The 21598-nt window shown below is 40.7% G+C and overlaps 1 protein-coding gene across 5 annotated transcripts; it reads left to right on the forward strand.

The window, feature by feature from the left end:
- Window positions 1–389: 389 nt before the first annotated feature.
- Window positions 390–17395, forward strand: fam124a (family with sequence similarity 124 member A). Of its 5 annotated transcripts, none has more exons than XM_081369264.1 (5): window positions 390–616; window positions 3055–3086; window positions 7323–7598; window positions 12177–12940; window positions 15250–17389. In XM_081369264.1, the coding sequence occupies exons 4-5, from the start codon at window positions 12188–12190 to the stop codon at window positions 16114–16116; spliced, it is 1620 nt and encodes a 539-aa protein (XP_081225390.1). In that variant the 5' UTR covers window positions 390–616; window positions 3055–3086; window positions 7323–7598; window positions 12177–12187; the 3' UTR covers window positions 16117–17389. The 5 variants fall into 5 exon arrangements, with proteins under 5 accessions (XP_081225390.1, XP_081225387.1, XP_081225388.1 ...); XM_081369265.1 differs by having other exon boundaries at window positions 505–616; window positions 7407–7598; XM_081369263.1 differs by lacking the exon at window positions 7323–7598 and adding an exon at window positions 1120–1158 and having other exon boundaries at window positions 508–616.
- The last annotated feature ends 4203 nt before the right edge of the window (window positions 17396–21598 follow it).

The following is a 21598-nucleotide window of genomic DNA, read 5'->3' on the forward strand; positions in this document are numbered from 1 at the left end:
TTAAGTTATATCTCAAGAGTAGGCCTATCCTATTAATTTTCTTAATATGTAGGCTAAAACATTTTTGCAAAATAAACAAATGTGAGTGCGCCTGTAAAATATTTCTGTCGGGGATTTGTCATTGTGTCGCAACGCATCCATAATGCATGCAGCATCCATATCGATATGTTTTAAGATTAATAATATTTTCGTAATACAGATACTTTAAGTGATTTTTTATTTTATTTTATTATTTATCTTAATGTCCACATTCCACGCAGACTGAGTGCGCATTATGTTTGTCTCATGGTCCAGTGAAATACTCGCTGTGCCACCTGGGAGCGGTAAACGCAACGCTATTGAATTGAATGAACGACGGTGACGCACAAGCTTCACGAACGAACCAGATCAGACAGACTCTGGCGTGTCACTGTTAGCTGTTCCTGTCACCCTTACCGGGGTCTTTTGTCCATCCCAGCTTTATAAAGTTATTCGCAGTTATTGTGTGCCGTGTACGTGGGCGTTAAAGTGCAGAAGAGAAAACGGGAGGCATGTGAAGTTACTCTCTGACACTTTCACCAGAGATGAAGAATTCAGTAGAAGATGAGTGCGCTGATTCAGGAGCGGAGACCGGAGGGTGAGCGATGATAAAGAACTTATTTTGCTTAGATAATGAAATAAAGTAGCCTACTGCGAATATAGCCATAATGCAATAGCTTAGACGTCGATGTGATACAAACACCAACGCGCTTAGAAGAATCTGATTCTTTTAAAGCGAGTATTTTGACGAGGATTCTGATTCATTATCCGCGCAAGTCATTAATAAAAAATAATTTTGACAGGTCGCTAATTGAAGCTTTCTTGTTTCGTTTCTACCTCTTTTGCCCCATTTCTCATTTAACCATCTGTTGTTTGGCATTAACACCCAAGACATCTGGCGCAGAGATTTAGGCTACTGATGAAAAGTATCTGGAAAGCCAATGAGTTTAGCTGTTATTGCATGCTTCTTGGCTGATTAGCATAAGAGAGTGACAGAAGTAGCCATTCTAATAATCACATACCTCTCACATCGGCTCTCTACCTGAGATTTAACTCTTATTATTTCAAAGTGTGATCTGTACCATCATTCTGTGCTTTCAGCTGTGAACGATGAAAAGATGCATCCTGGTTTGTTTATAGGTATGTCACATCATAATGGCTGTGTTGTAGGTGTAGGTACTGCTTTAGTAGGACTGTAGTCTTGGCATATTGCTTAAACCCTGCATTCTGGAGTACATGCAAGGGCGTAGATTTGGTTTGAACATTGGGGGGGTTGAAGTTTGGGTCTGTATATTTTTCATGTGATCATGGTATAAATATCGGGGGGGTTGTAATGCATAGATTTAAATATTGGGGGGGGGGGGTTATCTCCCCCCCCAACCCCCCCACAAACTACGCCCCTGAGTACATGTAACTGTGTATATAATCTGTTTTAGAATATTATTTCTTATGCTAGAATCATTTGTTGGCCTCATCACCTTTCTAATGACTTAAGTGACAGCCTTCACTTAAATCAGCCTTCGTCTTCAATTAGCTGATGCATTTATCCAAAGCCACTTACAGTACACAGCAGCAACCTTTGGTTTAAGTTCAAATGTTGATAACTTATCCATCATTGAGTTAGAACCACAACATTTCTGTTCAAATTTTATTTTTACCAGTGAGATTGATAATCTAGTTCTAGATCAAACTTATCCTTAAAATGGACAAAAATGTCGTAGAAATTTATCTGACCTAAAAATGCGTTGTATCTGGATGATCCGGTAAAAATTATACGAAGGGCTCGTTCCCATTTGTAAATATAGCCTATTGAATATCTTCCACGAATGGTTTTCAGATTAGGTTTACGTGGGTGTCTTGTTGTGTGCCTTATGTTCTCATTTAGTTTGTTTCCAAAACAGTAACTGACTGTAAACTGCATGAATGGCAGTAGATCAGAAAATTTTAAAAATGATGCTTTCTAATGATGCTCAAGAGTTCATTGTTGAAGTGTGAGACTAATAAAAAAAATCAACAGAAAATTCACCACTTCTATCACCTGCATTAAGATTTTCATTATATACAGCACTCATTGATTCAGGATTAGCAAATGTAAAACACATCTCATTCACTGTAATGACAATGGCTTTTATGATACTTTTCTTTGTATTAAATATTACATAGAAACACAAAAGTGCTTTTGCTGTTGAATGCCAAGTAAAGACCATGGTATGTACAAAGAAGTCTCTTGCTATCATCATTCTAATCATTATAATATGCTTATTTGATGCTCAAGTAACATTTCTTATTATTATCAATTTTGAAAACAGTTGTGCATCTTTATATTTTTGTGGAAACCATGATTTATTTTTTCAAGATTCCTTGATGAATAGAAATTTCAAGTGAACAGCATTTATTTGAAATAGCAACCTTTTGTAACTTTATAAATATCTTACCATCGCTTTTGATTAATTACATTACAGCATTAAATGACAACGTTCAAAATTCAAGTTAAACTATACACAGAATTTCCTTGTTCTTAAAAAGAATTGGTATTACACTGTTCTAATTACCAGAGAAACAGGGAAGACAGCGAGAGAGAGAGAGAGAGAGAGAGAGAGAGAGAGAGAGAGATAGGAAAGGAAAAAGTTTGACCAGAGAGCGATAAAACAAAGCATGTACAATGAACAAAAAAAAAAAAAAACACTAGGTCACAGTGGCACGTGTACATAAGGTATGAAATATTTCAAACAGGTCTCATTCTTTGTTTCTTTTCAACCTTTCTCAGCAACAGTTGAGCTGGCATCATATCTTATGCTTTGTTTTTGACAAAAAGCAGCTAAAGACACAATCTTTGATCATAACTTTTGCATATATGTGTGTGTACTGTATACACTAGAGGATCTACTGCACACACTATATACCATGACACCCAGGATTGTTTGTCCAGATGTAGGACCTTCCTTTGAAACCTTGGAATCCTAAATCACTCTAACAGTCTCTAACAAAAGTCTCTCTCGGTTTCTCTCTCCTTTCTGTCATTCACTCTCTTCTCAGGTCTGACTACAGTCTTATGTCATCAGCAAGCAGTGAGTACATGTCATTTGTTGGTACATTCCCCTTGCAATTCAGATTAACTTTCTAATAAAACATGTCTTAATCAAACACATACACACACATTTTCAACTCGCCATATCTGACTGATGCACTTCAAATACCACCATGTTGTCTTGTTCTCACTGGGGTGTTTTTAAGGGACTATTACTTACAAGCTAATCTTGGAACAATATGTATTTCAAAAAGCACATTAGAAATTACAAGTGGAAGATTTCAGTTAGTTAAAACACTTGACAATTGTTGCCATGACAGTGAGATTAGTTTGTTCTCGAAATCACAGCTTGAAGTGTTTCGCAAGCTCTAACACCTCCGCTTGTTTGTGTGTGAGTGCCTGCTTGTGTGTGTGTCTGTGGCTGACCTTTCCATGTGGCTGTGTTGGGCCCAGTCTGTTTCCCTATGGAGGGATTAATGTCCAATATTAGCCCATTAATCTGGGCAGCAGGAAACACTCCTCCCAGTGACAGCGCAGGAAGAACACTCTTTTACTCACCCACTCACATATAGACACACTCACCTACTCACACACGCATACACACACTCTAAAACCTAGAGCCCATCAAGGACACCGCATAATAGACTGTATAATTTACTGAAGAATGAAGAAAAGTGGTTCAGTGGGGAATCAGGGACAGAAAATGAAGAAAACAGAATGAGAGTGTTTGAGAAATAAGGAGAGAGGGGGAGAAAGAGAGGGGCTGCTCTCTCTCTCTCTCTCTCTCTCTCTCTCTCTCACACACACACACACACTCACAACACACACACACACACATATATATATATATATATATATATATATTTCATTAGATGACAGGGTGCAATTTATAATGTTCATTTATAATGAGAATGTTATTTTGAATTCATATTCCATTGTCTTTTTCTTTATCAAAACACCTCCACATGGAAGGGAAATGTTTTTCACTTTTTCCACCACATTTCCCTGTATTGTTTCTGCATTCTCTCTCTTTTTCAACAGTATGACAATATGCTTTCTTGAAATGCTGCCATGAATAACTGCTTACTGCTGCATCATCAGTCATGTCAGCATTTCGTCGCTTCTGCAGCTCATCAGATTTTGTCTGTAACCATGTGCACAACACTTTCCTCTCTATATCTTTGTTTTGTCACATCACTAACAACTTCAGTGCTCTGCATAAACAGAATCTGGAGTCGATTGCATATTCTCTGAACTCTGTGTTCCCTCTTTATATCTCTGTACATTTACTTTTCTACACTGAAAAAAAGAGAAATGCTTCATGTGGTTACTAAATTAACTGATTTTAATTCAAATCAAAAATATTAACATCACTCAGTCAACCTAAATGCATTATGTTACACCAACAAGATTAAATATAAGGGGCAGATAAGAGAGAAATAGTCATAATTGCAGGTCACCACTTTTACAGTGTAAGAATGGCACCAGATTGTGGTGTATATTAGGGACGGTTAAGCTGGTGCTAAACTTATTTAATGGTGTTGCTTAAGGCTCACACAGCCAAATAGATTACATTCCATTACAGACTCAACTGAGATTACAGATGGTTTAAAGTGATCAAGCTCAAGTTCTTGAATCTAGCTCAACGCAGAGCTGTGTCTCATAGTAAGCAGATACACAGAAACTTACAGATTTCCCATATTTAGACATACAGTATGTGACCCTGGACCACAAAACCAGTCACATGGGTCAATTTTTTTAAATTTAGATGATCTTTACTTAATATCCTAAAGATTTTTGGCATAAAAGAAAAATCGATAATTTTGACCCATACAATGTATTGTTGGCTATTGCCACAAATATACCCGTGCGACTTGTTACTGGTTTTGTGATCCAGGGTCACATATGCTAACATGAGAATATGCTGCTGTATTTCAACCCTGTTACAGTAAGTTTGGAATTTGTTAATAATATGAATAGATAACTTAAATTATGTAAATTATCATATGGTAGTATCACTGCCTTGTAATAATTCACAAATTATAACTGAAAAAAATATTAATAACTAATAACATTAATGTCACAGTCCTCAGTCACCTTGCACTACATTTCCCATAATCCCGCCTGGCTCACACCTGCACACACACTTCACAATCATTCACACTAGGGATGTGATTTTCTGCCAAAAATGCCATTTGACAATCGAGTAGCAGAAGTCGAATATTGTTCAAAAAAAAAAAAAAAAAAAAGCACATTCTCACAATGACAGAAAGAGAGGCCAATTTCATCTTTAGCGATTTGACATCAAACAAACTGTTTATTAATTGAACAAGTAACATGTTATCGTCGTTATCTTTTTTTACATAGTAGGCCTATGGTAGGCTAATTGGAAAAGTATAAAAACAATAAGCACGACAGTCCGTTTCTGCATCGCCAAACCAGATGTTCGTTAGATAAAAAACGAACTACTTACTTTTTATTTTTTTTATTTAAACAAATTAGTTTCAATCAATGTAACTATTCATAGCCTAATGCTTAGGCATATGTCATATTCTTGTTAAAAAAATGAGCATGTCAACATGTTCTGAGAGGAGACGCGAGCGCAACCTATTAATAATTAGTCCAGCCGCGGAGAACACCTGCTTGGATGGCACAGAAGTCACAGGCACACCCAAGTAGGAGATTGCTAAGTTTGCCAGGCGGGGATATTTCTTCTCGTAGGCCTTCCACCATGTCATGGGGTCAGTGTTCATTGGTGGGCATATGCCTTGGCAGTATTGCAAGAGTTCGGTTGTGGCTGTTGCTGTCTGCTCGATGTTATCCTCGCCAAACAAGACAGCAATCGCTGCAGCAGAGAGGGCGTCATTTTGTGGATTTTTAGCCGCCGGTGGTTCAGTAGGCCTTTCTCCCGATTCCTCTGCGCCTTCCTTGTCTCCAGCGTTATCAATGCTGGACAGGAGGTCTCTGACTTCGGCCTGCACAGCGCCTCTAACATCATCTGTTGCAAATCTCAGGTGCTTGTGCCTTGGGTCTAGGAATGATGCGATGTATGCAACCTTTCGCGCGTTGCTGACTTCTGCAGGCCCAAGTTTCCTTTCCAGTGAGACAGACACTGTGCTTTTGAATCCCTTGACTTTGGCGTTCTTCCCTGGGATTTCTTTGAGATGCTTGGACAGCAAAGTTATGGTCATTGGGTACACCATGGAGATGGACACGTCATATTCCCCACACAAGGCAGTGGTGGCACATTTTAGCGAGTGCAACACGGGTAAGACCTCCTCCATTACAAGCCAACTATCATCTATCAATTCTAGGGTGCGTGCATCTGATAGCTTAGTGACACTCCTGTCTGATAAGGCAGCACACATGGCTTGAACATGTCATATACCGAATTCTACCTTGTCTTATAGGATTGCACTAACTTATGCTCAGGTATGTTCTGGAGTTGTTGCTTTTGCTTTAATGCCTGTGTTGCTACTGTGCTGTGATGGAAATGGGAAACTAGGCGATTAGCAGCTTCAATTATGTGTTTTATGTTCGGTAGTTTGAAACCATCATTTATTGCAAGTTGAAGTGAGTGTGTGGAACAGGGCTGTGAGTCCCATTCAAGTTCATCGTTAGCGTTGGCCAAAACCATATTTTTGGTGTTGTCATGCACGAAGGCTGTGACCTTTCCACTGGTCTCTAGCATTAGAAAGAACAAGTGCCAGATTTTCAACTCTGCATTTCCCAGTTAAGCATGTAATGGCAAGTGATCGTGATTCATTTGTCAGTGCCTCCACAAATCCGTGGTCAATGACACTGTACGTGCACTCGCTAAACGGCCGCACAGATCAGTTGCACTTTCACCATGCATTTTTTCTACTCTGGTGGTGATTGTCTTTCTTGTTGGAATCTGTGACAGTAGGCACTGCGTCAATTATGTAGAACACATTGGAATTGCGCGAAAATATAACGATATTCGAAAAAGCTATTTTATGATCGAATTTCGCACGCAGTTTGGCTATTCGACTATTCAAAGATTGTGACTCAGCCCTAATTCACGCCTGCCATCAACCACCATCAGCTCCACTCTATTTAAGACTGCTCCACATGCACATCAGTGTCTGGTCTTGTTGTTCAACACTGTCCATCGTACTGTGACTTATCACTCACATGCCAGTATCACCATCAAGATATGCAATCCAGAGACTCACCTGCTAACTTCCTGTGTGTTATTCAATAAACTCTATTAAGATTTTACCTGTGTCTGCATTCTTCTGTTGCATGACAAAAGACCAGACCTTAAAATGGATTATGCTGCGCGATTTGCTGATGTGGCTCATGAGGTTTTTTTTACTGAAAAATCTTTGACGACAAGACCCTAACAGACACCTCTGGGCTGAACTGGAGGGATGCTATAATCCGGTGTCTGGAGAGTGTTTACCCCCGGTCCAGAACACAGCTTTGCCTAGAGTCCATTCCATCACCATCGACCACGGAGGAATCATGTGAGGCCCTCGCAGACGGAGAGCTACCACCCACCGCGTTAGCCAGTGCCCGAAGATAAGAGGTCAGCACTAGGGATGTTAACCGATGACCATTTGACCGATGGTTGACCGTAGCAACGTTAACCGATCAAAGTTGTCGGTAGTCGGTAAAAAAAAAAAAAAGTGATCTCTAAATTAGGCTATTATAGACAGAGGACTAAACGCTACTACAGTTAGCCATCTCATTCCAAGATCTTTTTGTGTGATGTGAACAAATCCCTCACACTCAATTTTTCATAACTCGCCTGTTTGTACTTAATAAACCAATAAAAACATTTGGAGCGAGGTCACAGCGTTTGGGTTTGCGCGCTCACAAGGTTTGCGAAAAGTAAAGGCTATACAGGCTAAAACACTCGGGGTTAGAGCCAGGGCAGATGACAGGATGAAGCGTGCAAAGAAAAGTAGTGTGTGGGACCATTTCACCAAAAAGAATGACACAGATGTAAGTTGCAACTTGTGTGATACAGTGCTTAAATACAGTAGTAGCACATCATCTATGATGTAAGGTGATGATGATCATCATCTTTCTTTATTATTGTTAGCACTGCCTCAAACTAAAGGTCCTACAACCACCATCAGTGCCTGAGCGGATAGATCCAGTGGTTCCGCCTCCAGCCTCGGGTCGTCTTGCTCTGCCTCGGCCCATCAGCCTGTGTCCTCCCACCTTCAACTCCACCAGACACCCTCTTACTGGGTTGCCTCGTCCCACCGGCTCCCCCTTGATCAGTTGTCACACCACCTCCACCACGGACTTGCGGATCTTCCGCTACGCTCCGTTCCTCCACCCCTATGGCTGCAGCAGGCTCCTCCTTCCCTTCGGGTACGCCTCTGTCCTCCATCACACCGGCATCGCCTCAGTCTTTGGGCAGTCTGGCTCCTCCTCAGACAGTTGTTGCTGCGGCATCGCCTAGGACTCCTGTGCCAGAGATGTCTCTCTTCTCCATCGGCTCTCCGTCTGCGCCCTGGGATCCATCGGCTTCGCCTCTGTCGGTCGTCCCCCAGTTGACGTCAGCCTCCACCTTGGCTCCTCCCTCCCTCGACTCCACCGTGGGGTGTCGGCTCCTGGTCTGTGCCTTCGGATGGATACCATCATCGCCACCGGGGTCTCGTCGTCCGTCTGTCACCATTCTTCCGCCGTCTGCTAACACCATCCTTTTGCCTGCTCCTCTTACCATCTCCACGCCCCCCTCCTAAGCATCCGTCTTCACTTCTTCAAGCTGTGGGGTCACTCCTTCTGGGAGGGTGGGGTACTGTCACAATCCTCAGTCACAAGACCAGTCACCTTGCACTACATTTCCCATTATCCCTCCTGGCTCACACCTGCACACACTTCACAATCATTCACACCTGCCATCCTCATCAGCATCTGGTCTCATTGTTCAACACTGAACCTCTACCTGACTACTTCCCTGTGGATTACTTACCTGTGCATCGAACTGTCCCGCCCTTCGTCTTCAGTCTTCTTGTGTGTCATTGTCTGCCAGTCTTCAGTCCACCAGCCACTTCTCTTCTCTACCTGCAACAGATAAGACTTATCACTCACATGTCAGTATCACCATCACGATCTGTAATCCAGAGATTCACCTGCTAAATTCCTGTGTGTTATTCAATAAACTCTATTCAGATTTTACCTGTCTGCATTATTCTTTTCTGTGACAATTAGGCTTCTCTTTTGTTGTTTCACTAGATGTTTCTGCTAATCCTCATACATTGAAAAATGTTTAGGGTTGTCACAGATTGCAATAACCACAATGTCTAACGATAATTAGGGAGAAAAAAAAAACACAATATTGTAACCATTATAATATACTGATAGTGTGTTCAAAATATGTCAGAATGATCAAAACACTTAAAAGGTATAAATATCACAGCATAACTAAACATTTGTAAAAAAAAAAAACAACTAACAAATAAATTTATAATTATAAGCCATTAACCTGATAAATGGGGACTTGCAAACTGCAATATGAACAAATATACCAATGAAAAACAACACTTAAAAATAAAATTACTTTTATTTTAACATTTTCTTTGAGTTAAATCTATAAAACAATCTGAAGTAGTTCAGTATCTGTCATTTCTTAATTGCATTAGTAATAAGTCAAAGGATACCGTTTCCTGAGAATCAACCGTGTGTCTGCGGGGCTAAGTGCCATATCATTCACATTTAATTTCTTCCAGCTGAAAGCTTTTGGCAATTGAAATTATTAACTGGATCACATTAGGTCTGTCGTGAGACTGTCTGCATATGTGTATTCAATCTAGAGGTCATACAGTAGAAAAAATATTGAATGGTTTTAAGTCTGAGCAAGTACCTTTGCTTAGCGAATATATAGGGTACTGCTTAGTTTTTCTACACTGATCAATTGAAAGGATCCTTCATTGAATGATGTGTGTCAGTTACACCTGCAAGAGTGCAGTGCAACTAGAGAAGTGTGTTTACTTGCGTGAGTGTGTTTTTGTGTGTACGTGTGTAAGAGCATAGCGTTCCCTCGGCCTCTGGTGCCCCCAACCTTAAACAACAAACAAACTGGGACGAGTCCCATGAGTCAGGAGACAGAGTTTTGGGGGGGGAGAGTGGAGGAAAAGAAAGAGGCAGGTGTCCATGCCCTGCCACTTTCTGCTATATACTGAGAAAAATGTTTGATTCTGTGTTTGTTATAGTAGCTATAAACAATAACTGTGTTCTCATAATAACGACACAAAGATATATCTTGCTGCTATAGATTAAAGCAGCCAGACAGATGGATATATCAGTAAAAGGGTTTGCTACATTATGCAGCATTTCTTAGAATGTTGAGAGATCATGTGTTTTTACATAACGTCATACAATTACAATTGTTTCCTGCTCATGAATATTGAGGTTTGATTTCTGCAATCATAAAATGTCACATATGCCTTTATCACTTTGTTAACTGGGTCTTTTATGTACTTTAGTGCTCAAGGGTATTTGTGTGTGTGTGTGTGTGTGTGTGTGTGTGTGTGTGTGTGTGTGTGTGTGTGTGTGTGTGTGTGTGTGTGTGTGTGCGTATGTGTGTGCACTAAAGGCTCGGTCTGGTCAAAGGTTCAGTGGAAGGGCAAACCTTATTCAGAAGTCCTACAGGGAGCCAAAGCATTTCTCCAGGGTTACTAACCATCCACTAATGCAACTAATGAGGCTGTACTGTTCACTATACAGCCTGATTACAGAACATGAGCACATGGATGAAAAGATTTCATTCAGTCTTGAGAGCCCATCCATTTTTTTTTTCATTTCCCGCAGTGCTTTCCTTTATAGAAGTCAAAGTTGAAGTAGGTTTGCCAGAACAAAGCAGAACATGTAACTCACAAATACACCTAATATAAATAAAGGCAATAGTGTGTGGTAGGCTTTGTAGCAGTGCACAAACTGAGGGAAGTCTGGGGAAGCATATATCCCAAATAAGGGATAAATGTCTTACCATATACTTATTTCCCTAAATATTTTTGTAGTAGGAAACATAATTAAACATCAGTTTGCTTTAAACAGTCAGCAAAAGGGTAAATGTAGTGAATTATGATTTCAGACTGTATTTTCTGTCCCTTTTAAAACAATCTGACTAAAACTGCATGCCTTCCCTTATGTCTATTTAACCATATGATATTTTTTATTATGAAAATATTATGAAAAAAATATGAAAAGCAATAATGGTTTGAGGCAGTTTTAAAGGATTGTGTCCTTAGTTAAAAAGGATTAAAAAAATCACTTAAAGGGATAGTTCACTTTGAAATAAAATTTTGGTATGTTTTAGCTTACCTCAAGGGCATCCAAGATGTAGGTGTCTTTTTTTCCGCAGTAGTTTCAATTTTGATATTTTTAGGTCAAACCGTTCTTGTCTGACAGTCATATCATGCAGGTCTATGGTCACCCCCTCAAAGAGCATGCACAGAGTCCAAATTAAAACAATTCCCCATCGTCCAAATTAAACAATTCCCCGTCGTAAGTACACATTGATGGCCTAAGACACGAAACGAGCGGTTTGTGTGAGAAAACGAACAGTATTTATATCGTTTTTACCTCTTGTAACACAGCCACGTCCAAGTGATCTGAGGGCGCGAGCGCATCCTGGTGTGTGACGTGTGCGCAGACTGGTGCATAGACATATACACTAGATGTCGCCTTGGCTACGGCAGTTCATTGGAACGAATGTTTTTAATGCGACATCTAGTGTATATATATCTATGCACCAGTCTGCGCACACGTCACACAGCAGGAAGCGCCCACGCTTAATAATTAAGTTTACCTCCTAACTTTATCTTCCGGTGAAACAACAGACTTCTTTCTGCTGATGTATTTTGTACTTCTCCAATTTGGTCCTTTTAAACCCCACACCTTTCTTACAATTCCCTGCAATCTCACATTTAGATCTGCCTCCATCCAATTTAACAACCTAAGTCCCCAACCTACATTTTTCTATAATCCGTTTCACACAGATGTTTGTCACAATACAGAAGAAAATCTGTCGCTACATTGTTTAATTGGAATTCATATATATTATATTGAATCAGTGCAGCAACATGTTTATGGATCATTCTCTTCATGTCTCTCTATCCACCCACCTCTTGTTATGTCTTTTTGTTAGGTGATTTGTCCATGGGGGACCTACAAGACCCTTTCCTAGTTTCTATCCACATCATCACTGACCCCGGTCAGGCCAAAACGCTCCAGCAAGCTGCTGATCAGGTCCTCTCCTGGCTCCACCCGGAACTTACCCTCTTCAGGGTGTCAGAACGGGCAGGTGGTCTCTCTCGAAAGCCCAAGGCCCAGCTACAGCGCGTCACTGAACCGCCATCACACCAGCCATCCTTGGCCGTCATCCTATTTCTACAGGATGAATATGGAGGTGAAGAGAGTCTTAAACGTCTCCACTGTCAACTGAGATGCCCACCATGGCGATACCACCACACAGAGCGTGTGAACGGGCGTGGGCTGTTACCCCTTTCACCAGCCAGCCAGGACTTTGTTACACTGGCACCAGGCACACCGCTATGGGCACTTCGCCAGGTGCACTATGGCAAAGAGATTGTGCGTTTTACGGTCTACTGTCGCTACGAGACCTACACCGAACAGGTGCGTCTGTACAGGCTGCTCCTGCGCCGAAGGCTTGCCCAGAAGAAGGAGGATTTCTGCTTCTGTGTGGTCTACTCCAACCCTGAGACAGAAATCCAGTTGTCATTCAAGCGGGTGCCCCGAGGCCAGAGCCCCGCCCCCACTGAAAATGCTGTGATGGAGATTCGAGTGAGGGATGTCGGTGAACTTGTGCCACTCCTGCCACGCCCCTGCACGCCCATCAGTGACGTCCGCTGGCAAACCAACGATTATGACGGGAACAAAATATTGCTACAGGTAAGACAGAGAATATATTATTGGAAAATATAACTAAGAGTAGCCTTTTTTGAGGTCCTAAAAATTTGTACGGCATGTAAATGACATCTCAGAGACCATATACTGACTTCTTTCCATGAACTGTGTAAACATTTAAATGACTAAACTATGTGAGTAGAAGTATGGGAAAATAAAGATTCCGATAGAAAGTTTATGAATCCTACAGTGACATACTAAACTCCAATTATTTTACATACCATTGTATATACTCTTATTAATCAAGAGACTACATGAACTATTTGTTCTTTTATAAAGTCTTATATTTTTTACACACCACATTACTGTTGAAATGAACTAGTGAATGCAAAAAGGTGATTAAAATAATAAAAAAACACTTTCCTTTATACATTTTAAATATTGTTCATAAATTGTAACCTAAAAATGTTGATTTAAAAAAGCTCATGACATGTTATGCATCAACTACCAGTATACCATTTGAAACCTTTTATCATTAAAAAAAAAAACATTGAGGAATTCCCAGTAGTATACTACATTACCCACAATCCTATTGATCTCCACGAATCAGATAAGTCACTGTTACCATGGAAATGAGAATCATTGCAAAGAGTTGTGGTAAGTTTTGCAGTAGCCAAATATCAGCTAGCTGCCTACCTAACTTTAGTTCATATAAGATGCAGAGTTGTGGATCAGTTTTTCATTATTGGTTGCCTGAGATTTAGTGAGCAGCTCATATTCTTTGCATCTCTTGCAGTGGTGTCCTAAGGCTGTTTTTGGTTGTGTCTTGCAAAATGCAAATGCTGATTTTTTCAATGTGTATCCTAGTTGAGATCCAAACACCTCCAGCCTCTTGTGTGTGGACTGGATTCAATGTAAAAGTACTAAACAAACCTAAAGACAGCTAAATGAACTAACACACAAACAGATACAGGTCAATTTTGCCTGACCTGGATTAGCTGCGATCAAAGCAGGTTTGGCTCTCGGTCTACTGCCTTTTAACTAATCAACCCCTGCTGGTGCCAAATGGCACAGGGAGGATTTTACACATAATACACATTATCGCTCAAATGAATGTGCAAAAATTTAACTGAGTCTATATACAGACATATAGACAAACTCTCTCCTTTAACTAAGTCTCCCTCTTAACTCAGTCTCCTCTATATAGTATATAGACTATTAGCAAATTCAGCTATGCCATCACAAGAATTAATTAATCATATAGAAATGTACTGGTACTGTATTTTGAGCAAATAAATATTACAGAAGACTTTTTTCAAAAAAAAAAATCTTACTAAACCCAAACTTTTGAACATTAGTGTAAATACATTAAAATACTGTAATTTTTACACTTCAAAACACATGTATTTTGCGTCATTACCTTGCCAGTGACCATTTTGTTTACTCACCAAAAATATTTGGTGATCAGTGAGTGTTAATTTGACCCTACTACAAGAACCCATGAGGGAAAAGGAACATAAACTATTCCAAGAGGAAGATATAGCACATACAAATTGTAATTGAATAGAATGACAAAGAGAGAAAAGTATGAATGTGGAGAACGTGGGAAATGTGTGAGTGGAACAGTGAGAAAAAGGGGCACAAAGAGGCTCAAAGATGGATGGAAAACCAAAAAACCTAGAGGAAAATGATCGAGGGAGAGGTAGAAGGATGGAGGGAATGTGCAGTGAGGTGTGAAGCAGAAAACAGTGGAACTTTGTTACTCTCATGCGCACACACTCAAAAATGCTTAAAGAGAATTTTTCCTCTTTTCCTCTCTCACTCTTTCTCTCCCTCACTCCACAGGTGTACAGTTACTTTATCGAAGCCACATTGTGTTTTGTTTGGCAGTTGCAGGAACATGGCTCCTTTTCCCAAGCTATTTTCATTTAATGTCAAACTATTATGACATTCGAAGTTTTAAAGATTTAAGGCAGCTGATATTCAACTTGTTTTGCTTTAGGACCCAGATTTTATTTTTATATAGATTGTCAAGTGGCAACAATTTATAACACAAAAGTAAAAAAAAATATTGAGATTTATTATATTGCAATGTACTGAATAGGCCCATCAACATTTAAAATGATTAACAGAACACAACACTAACCATATTTATCCTTTCAAACGATTTTTTATTTTAAAGTGTTTTTTGCTCACCAAAGCTGTATTTATTTGATCATAAATACAGTAAAACAGTAATATTGTGAAATATTATTACATTTTCAAATAAGTGATTTTGTATTTAGAAATATTTTAATATATCTAGACCTAGTGCCTACAAATTGCAAATAACACTCTCAATTTGACTTTGTCAGGTTCAAGGTTCACGGTATTACCGCAAACATACCATTGCAAAGTTTTATCACCTTCCTCCTGAAGATCCTCCAGTCACCTCCCTTCCTCCACCAGAGCCGCCTCCTCCTCCTCCTCCTCCTCCTCCTCCTCCTCCACCATACGGTCGCGGCCCTGCCTCCTACCGGAATCGGCGCTACCACCGGAACTCCTCGCGTTTGCGGACCCAGACCCTTCCGTCTCCTGTCACACACACCTCCAGGACGTCTCCACCTACTCTGTGTGATCAGGAGGGCCGCGTGGAGAAGCTCCAGAGGAATGTGGAACTCTTTCGGGCTGGATGGACAGGCCACCGCACACAGTCCCTCTTTTCTCTGCCTACAGATGAGTCCCGCTCCTCGTGTGCCTCCCCGTCAAGCTTCCGTCCTCGCTGCTTCTCTTCCATGGCTGCTCCAATTTTCCGTGTCAATGTCGATACGCTAGTGGGAGCTGAAGAGACAGATGTGGACACAGGACAAACCATCAGCGCCAGCTCTGTGGACCTGTCAGTGGTCTCAGGTTATTCCCATCCACAGCTGAGGCCCCGTCTAAAGGCCCCAGCACCACGGCCCAAGTCAGCTCCTCCAACAGATGGAGGTCTTGACTTTGCTGAACTGACCTATAATAACAACTCATTCTCTGGAAGACAGACTTCTGTGCCGTTTAGAACACAGAGTGTCTCTGCAAAATCCACACCTTGTGTAGTACACAAACCTCAGCGGAAGAATGTGTGGGTCTCACAGCCAGATGCGCTGCAGGACAGAGGACAGCAGAACGGCAATGGTATTGCAACAATAGATGACTGTGGTCAAGAAGGCACTGCGGAGGATGAGCAAGAATTTTACATCTGACACGTGCAGGACAGTCATCTCATTAACATGTATGCAGGCATTTGGGTAAAAAGAGGGAGATTTTGATGTATTTTATAATTGTTAGCAGTTGAGTATTTAAATGTGGAAAACTTTTAAAGGGAAAGGTCAGCTAAAAAATAAAAATCTGTCATCATTTACTCATCCTCATGTCGTTCTAAACCCATAATACCTTGGGTCTACTTCGAAACACAAAGTAAGATATTTTTAATGAAACCTGAGAGGTTTGTTGTGAAAAGATACAATCACTTTATATGAACAGATTAAACTTAAGCTTTTGTCCCAGTGGAGGGACATTTATGACATGATGACGAATAAATGATGACAGAATTTGGGGGTGAACTATCCCTTTTAAAACCTTTGATGTTGTTGTAGCAAATATGTTTTATTAGCAACATGCCATGCTTAACAATGTGCATTCATAATGAATGACTTTACTTGTTGTATGTGGTGATATTCTGTTGTGTTTCATAATAGTTGTAATAACAAAAGATCAATTGCTGATGTCAGAGAACTCAATGAAGAATATAACTCTACCACCTAGTGGTTGAACATGGCAACTACACAGGTGCTAGACACTTGTATTATGCCACATTATTTTTTAGAGAAAAATATTTACTTCTCTACAATTTGTACAGTTTCACTATTTGTTCTGTATAAGAGTTTAGGAAAATTGTTTTGTTTCTGGCCTGAATGTAATGCTTTACATTATCACATATTTTAAATTATATGTACATACTTTGTTTTAAATATCAGTGAGATTTTATTAGAATGACTTCTGTGCAAAATATCAATGATTATGTGGATAGACAAGAAAATAATCAAGGAATTCATTAATGTCTGCGTTTACAAATATAAAGTAATTACATTCTTTTTCAGTTCATGGTGTGAATTACTTGCTATTGATGTGATGTAATAAAACCAAATAATTATAATGTTTATTATAGGGCTTAGCAGCAGCTGTTTCCAGGAGAGGAAAAAATAATAAATAAATTGTGGGAAGTTCTTCTCATACTTCTACTATGATTGGTCACTGGGTCCTGTTATAAATTGTGAAAAAATTATTTATCTAAATGTATTGTATTTAATGCATAATGTGGCCAATATGTTCACCTGGTCAAACACAGGAAACAAGATTTATACTTCATGGTAATAATTTATGCCTGTTAATCATTATAAGCTATTATGATCTGATTCAAATACTGGTTGCAAATGTGTTCTGCATTAAGTTATTGAGCCATGTAAAAAAGTGACTAATTTCTCACGTAGTACCCTGTTATTTCATCCACCCCCTGTACATTTCTTCTTATTTTTTTCCGAAAACAAAACATTAAGTACCAGTCACCTAACTGAATTTCCATCTCAAAATTCTTTCAAAACATGGTTCAATGTAGGGTCAAAGGTCAAAGATGTTTTCAACAGTCAATGCCTTTATGTTGCAGTACATTCATGTAACCTGTTGATACTCGTGCACATACATATATACACATACAGGACAGACATGCCTGGGTTCCGTCCTTTTGAGTTGCCCCTCTGTCAGTGCCAGAACACCCCCTCCCCCAACTAATTCCGTGAGCGTACCTGGCACATCGCTACGGCGATACAGGCTCTCAGTGCTACCGCGCTCCGGCACTGGACTGGGATTCTGTTAATCCGGTCCAGCAGCCGCAGAGCTATGGAAATAGGGCAGGAGAGGTGAACGACAGAGAGCACTCACCAAATATCACAGAGCTTTAGTTCCAACACACAAATCTCGGACAGACCCTGCTAGAACATAAATCAGTTCTAATAAAGTCAGTTCCTGAGAAGCAGTTGTAGATTAAATATGCGATTAATACAATAACAATCATCAGTCAAGAATAATTATAATCATCATCATCATCATCATTAGTATTACTACTACTACTACTATTAACCTATTACATACTAGTACTATTAGTACTACGACTAATAACCTATTACCTACTATATATATATATATATATATATATATATATATATATTAATAATAATCATAGTATTAATTATATAATAATTAGTATATTATTGACATAATAATGATTGCTACTATTAATATGTATAATTATACACTTGTATTAATATTTAGCTCTGAGAATAATAATAATAATGCATATTATTAATAGCTAATATTAGTAGTAGTAGCAGTGCTCACCCTACAATATACATATGTGTATTCATATAAATGTATTATTATTTAATAACAGTGAGAATAATAATAATAATCCAATAATAATAATTATTATTCTAATTATTAATAGTTATTATTATTAGTAGTAGTAGCAGTGCTCATATCATAATTTTATCATAACAATTCCTAGCATGAATATTTATTATCAGGCCCCGTTCTACAGGGGTTCTTGCAAAAGCACCCTCAGTTGATACTGTAATAATATCATATTGGCCCTGTCCCGAATGGCACCCTAAACACTCGCGGTCTTCATTTATGAGTCCGCACTTTTGTGAAGTAATGGCACTTTGGCTGGATCCCAAATGGCACACTTCATGTGGACTTGCGGTCTCGTGGCCTTAAATTGCGCGTGTTTGCCAAGTGTACAAGTCCGTAGGGTGTCCCATTCGGCATTTCAGCGCTCAGAAGTGTGCTCGCGAGTGCTGCCTTTGTGCCTTCAAAGCGGACTTCGGCAAAGCCTGCACTTTCGCACCCTCCACACGAGCTACCTAGCCAGGAATCATTGCGAAGTTGCGAACACCCATTCAGATAATTGAGGGGAGGAGTTTCGTGGCTGTTTAACTTTCGGTGGCATGATGTCATCAAGCCTGTCCCAAAATACACTCTCGCATGTGCCCAGCGCCCCTTAGGTCTGCACTTCTTGACGTCACCAAGTGTGAACTCGAAGGAGGTCCACAAGCCCTGACTGTGCCATTTGGGATCCAGCCTTTGACTGTCGGGAAGAAGTGTGCTGTGGAGCTCGCTTCAGTGCGGGCTCAGCAAAAGTAAACATCAAGGGCGCATATCGTCCGCAAAGGGTGCGCTTCTGATACCTAAAATGACAAATGGGACACCCCACGGCCTCGTGGACTTAACAGACATGCGCACGTGGCAGCCATTGGAAGTCCTTCACCAGCAGTCACTCGAGGCGAGTATGACTGTCCTCTCCGTTGTTTCTACTTGTGGGTCTTCAGATGGCTGTAGAGGCCAAACCGCAATCCGCTTACTTTGGTGCAGTGTGGGCAGAGGAGAGTGGTGATCGTTGGTGGTGGTTGAGCCTTTTTGTCTTTCTACTGCATTATTGTAGTGGTGATGCTGGTCATGTTGGCTTCCTCCAAGACGCTGTTGTTGGTGCGTCTGTCCTCCCAGCTGATCCTAGGAATCTTTCATAAGGATCTTTGATGGCATTGTTTCATTTTTCTCAGGCGCCTGCTGTAGGTGGTCCATGACTCGGCTCCATACAGCAGGGTTGGGAGGATAGCGGCTCTGTAGACCAGGAGTTTTGTTTGGACTGTTAGGTCTCAGACTTCAAAGACTCTTTTCCTGAGTCTGGTTAAGGCTCCACTGACACAACTCAGGTGTTTGTTAACCTCAGAGTCTATGTCAGCTTTTGAGGAAAGAAGACTGCTGAGGTAGGGGAAGTAGTCCACGTTTTCAAGAGTGGTGTTGTCCGCTTTTATGGTGGGCTGGGTAGTTGGCTGGTTCGGTGGAGATTGATATAGGACCTGGGTCTTCTTGATGTTTAAGTTTAGGCCCAGGGCTCTGTATGCTTTGGCAAAGGCATGCAGGATGCCCTGGAGGTCTTCTGTGGAGTGCTGTGATGACTTTATCATCTGCGTACTGAAGCTCTGTGACGGTGGTGTAGTTGACTTTGCTCTTGGCCTTGAACCTGTTAAAGTTGAAAAACCTGTTAAAGTTGAAGAGTCTGCCATCAGTTCTGTTCATGACTGGAAGCCCCTCTTCGCCAATTAAGTGGAGTATGGCTGCAATGAAGATGGCAAATAGGGTGGGTGCGATGATGTTATCCCTGTTTGACCCCCGTTTCCAATGTGAAAGGCTTGGATTTGGAGCTGCCGTTGCTGAGTACTGTGACTGACATGACATCATGTGGAAGCCTCAGTATTCTGATATACTTGTCATAACAGCTGTACCTTGATAGTATGCTCCACAGAGCCTGGCGGTCTACCGTGTCAAAAGCCTTTATCAGGTCTATAAAGGCCATGTACAAAGGCTGCCTTTCTTCACTGCATTTTCCCTGTAGTGGCTGTTCTGTGAATATCATGTATGCTGTACCTCTGGATGAGCAGAAGCCACACTGTAATTCTGGGAGTAATCCCTCAGACAGTGGTAGCAGTCGGTTTGCAAGGACTCGAGCAAGGACTTTGCCTGTTTTTGACAGGATCGAGATGCCCCTGTAATTTCCACATTCAGCCTTGTCCCCCTTCTTCAATATGATCACTATTAGAGTGTCCCTGAGCTCTGAGGAAAGTTCTTCTTTTTTCCAGACCTTGAGGAGTAGGACATGAATGTGGTACAGGAGCTCTGATCCACCTTCCTTTAAGATCTAAGCTGGGATCACATCTGAATCGGCGGCCTTGTTGTTCTTAAGGCTCCTGATGGTGTCTTGAACCTCTGTTATAAGTGGAGGTTCCCCCATGTCATTTCTGATGGGACTTTCCACCAAGAGTTATTTAACTCCCTCACCTGTCCGCTTTGGCTCTGGAGTGAGCCACCCTTTTGGCCTTACAGGTTACAGCATTTTGCCAGGCACAAAAGGCTGTTCCAGGCTGAGTTGTTCCATCGATGTGTTATTCTCCTCAAACCAGTCTAGGTGTTTTCTGGACTTGTACCCAAAAATGGTTTTGCAGGTAGCAAGGATGGTAGACTTGAGCAGACAGTGCCCTTAATGTCATCAGGGTATTCTTGTTGGAGGCTTTCCCAAGAGGTCACTGTTGGATGGCAGTCTCCAAGATGCCTTAAATTTATTTTTCTAGCAAAAGAGAGTGTTAGTGATGGTGAGGTTGTACTGAGCAGACTTGCTGAGAAGCATTACTTCATTAGAGTTGATGTTCCCAATGCCTTCCTTTCCAACAGTTCCCTTCTAGGGGTGTTGATCCCAGCCATCCCTGGCAGAATAAGTTTATCTTCCCTGGGGATTCTTGACAGTGTCTCATCTAAGCAGGTGTAAAAGGTCTCATTTACTTACTCTTCAGAGTCTAAAGTAGGGGCATAGGTGCTCACAACTATTGCTATCTGGTTGCTGGCAAGCACCAGACGGATGGTCATGAGACGCTCACTAATTCACTAATTCATAGAGGTGGCTGATAAGCTGGTTCCTAATAGCAAATCCAACACCATTTGATCCTGGGCTTATCAGCAGCTTTTCCTTTCCAGAAGATAGTGTAGTCACCATTATCCTCTTTTAGTTGTCCTTTGTCTGCTAGTCGGGTTTCAGAAAGGGCGGCTTGGTCAATCAGGTATTTTCTTAGTTCTCTA

Source organism: Scardinius erythrophthalmus, assembly GCF_964197995.2.
Source record: "Scardinius erythrophthalmus genome assembly, chromosome: 6".
NCBI classification, from domain to species: Eukaryota; Metazoa; Chordata; class Actinopteri; order Cypriniformes; family Leuciscidae; genus Scardinius; species Scardinius erythrophthalmus.

Coding starts and splice junctions, on each gene's coding strand:
- fam124a (XM_081369261.1), top strand. CDS start 564: ATGAAGAATTCAGTAGAAGATGAGTGCGCTGATTCAGGAGCGGAGACC. Junction 617..3,054: donor TCAGGAGCGGAGACCGGAGG/GTGAGCGATGAT, acceptor CTCTCTTCTCAG/GTCTGACTACAGTCTTATGT. Junction 3,087..12,176: donor TCTTATGTCATCAGCAAGCA/GTGAGTACATGT, acceptor TCTTTTTGTTAG/GTGATTTGTCCATGGGGGAC.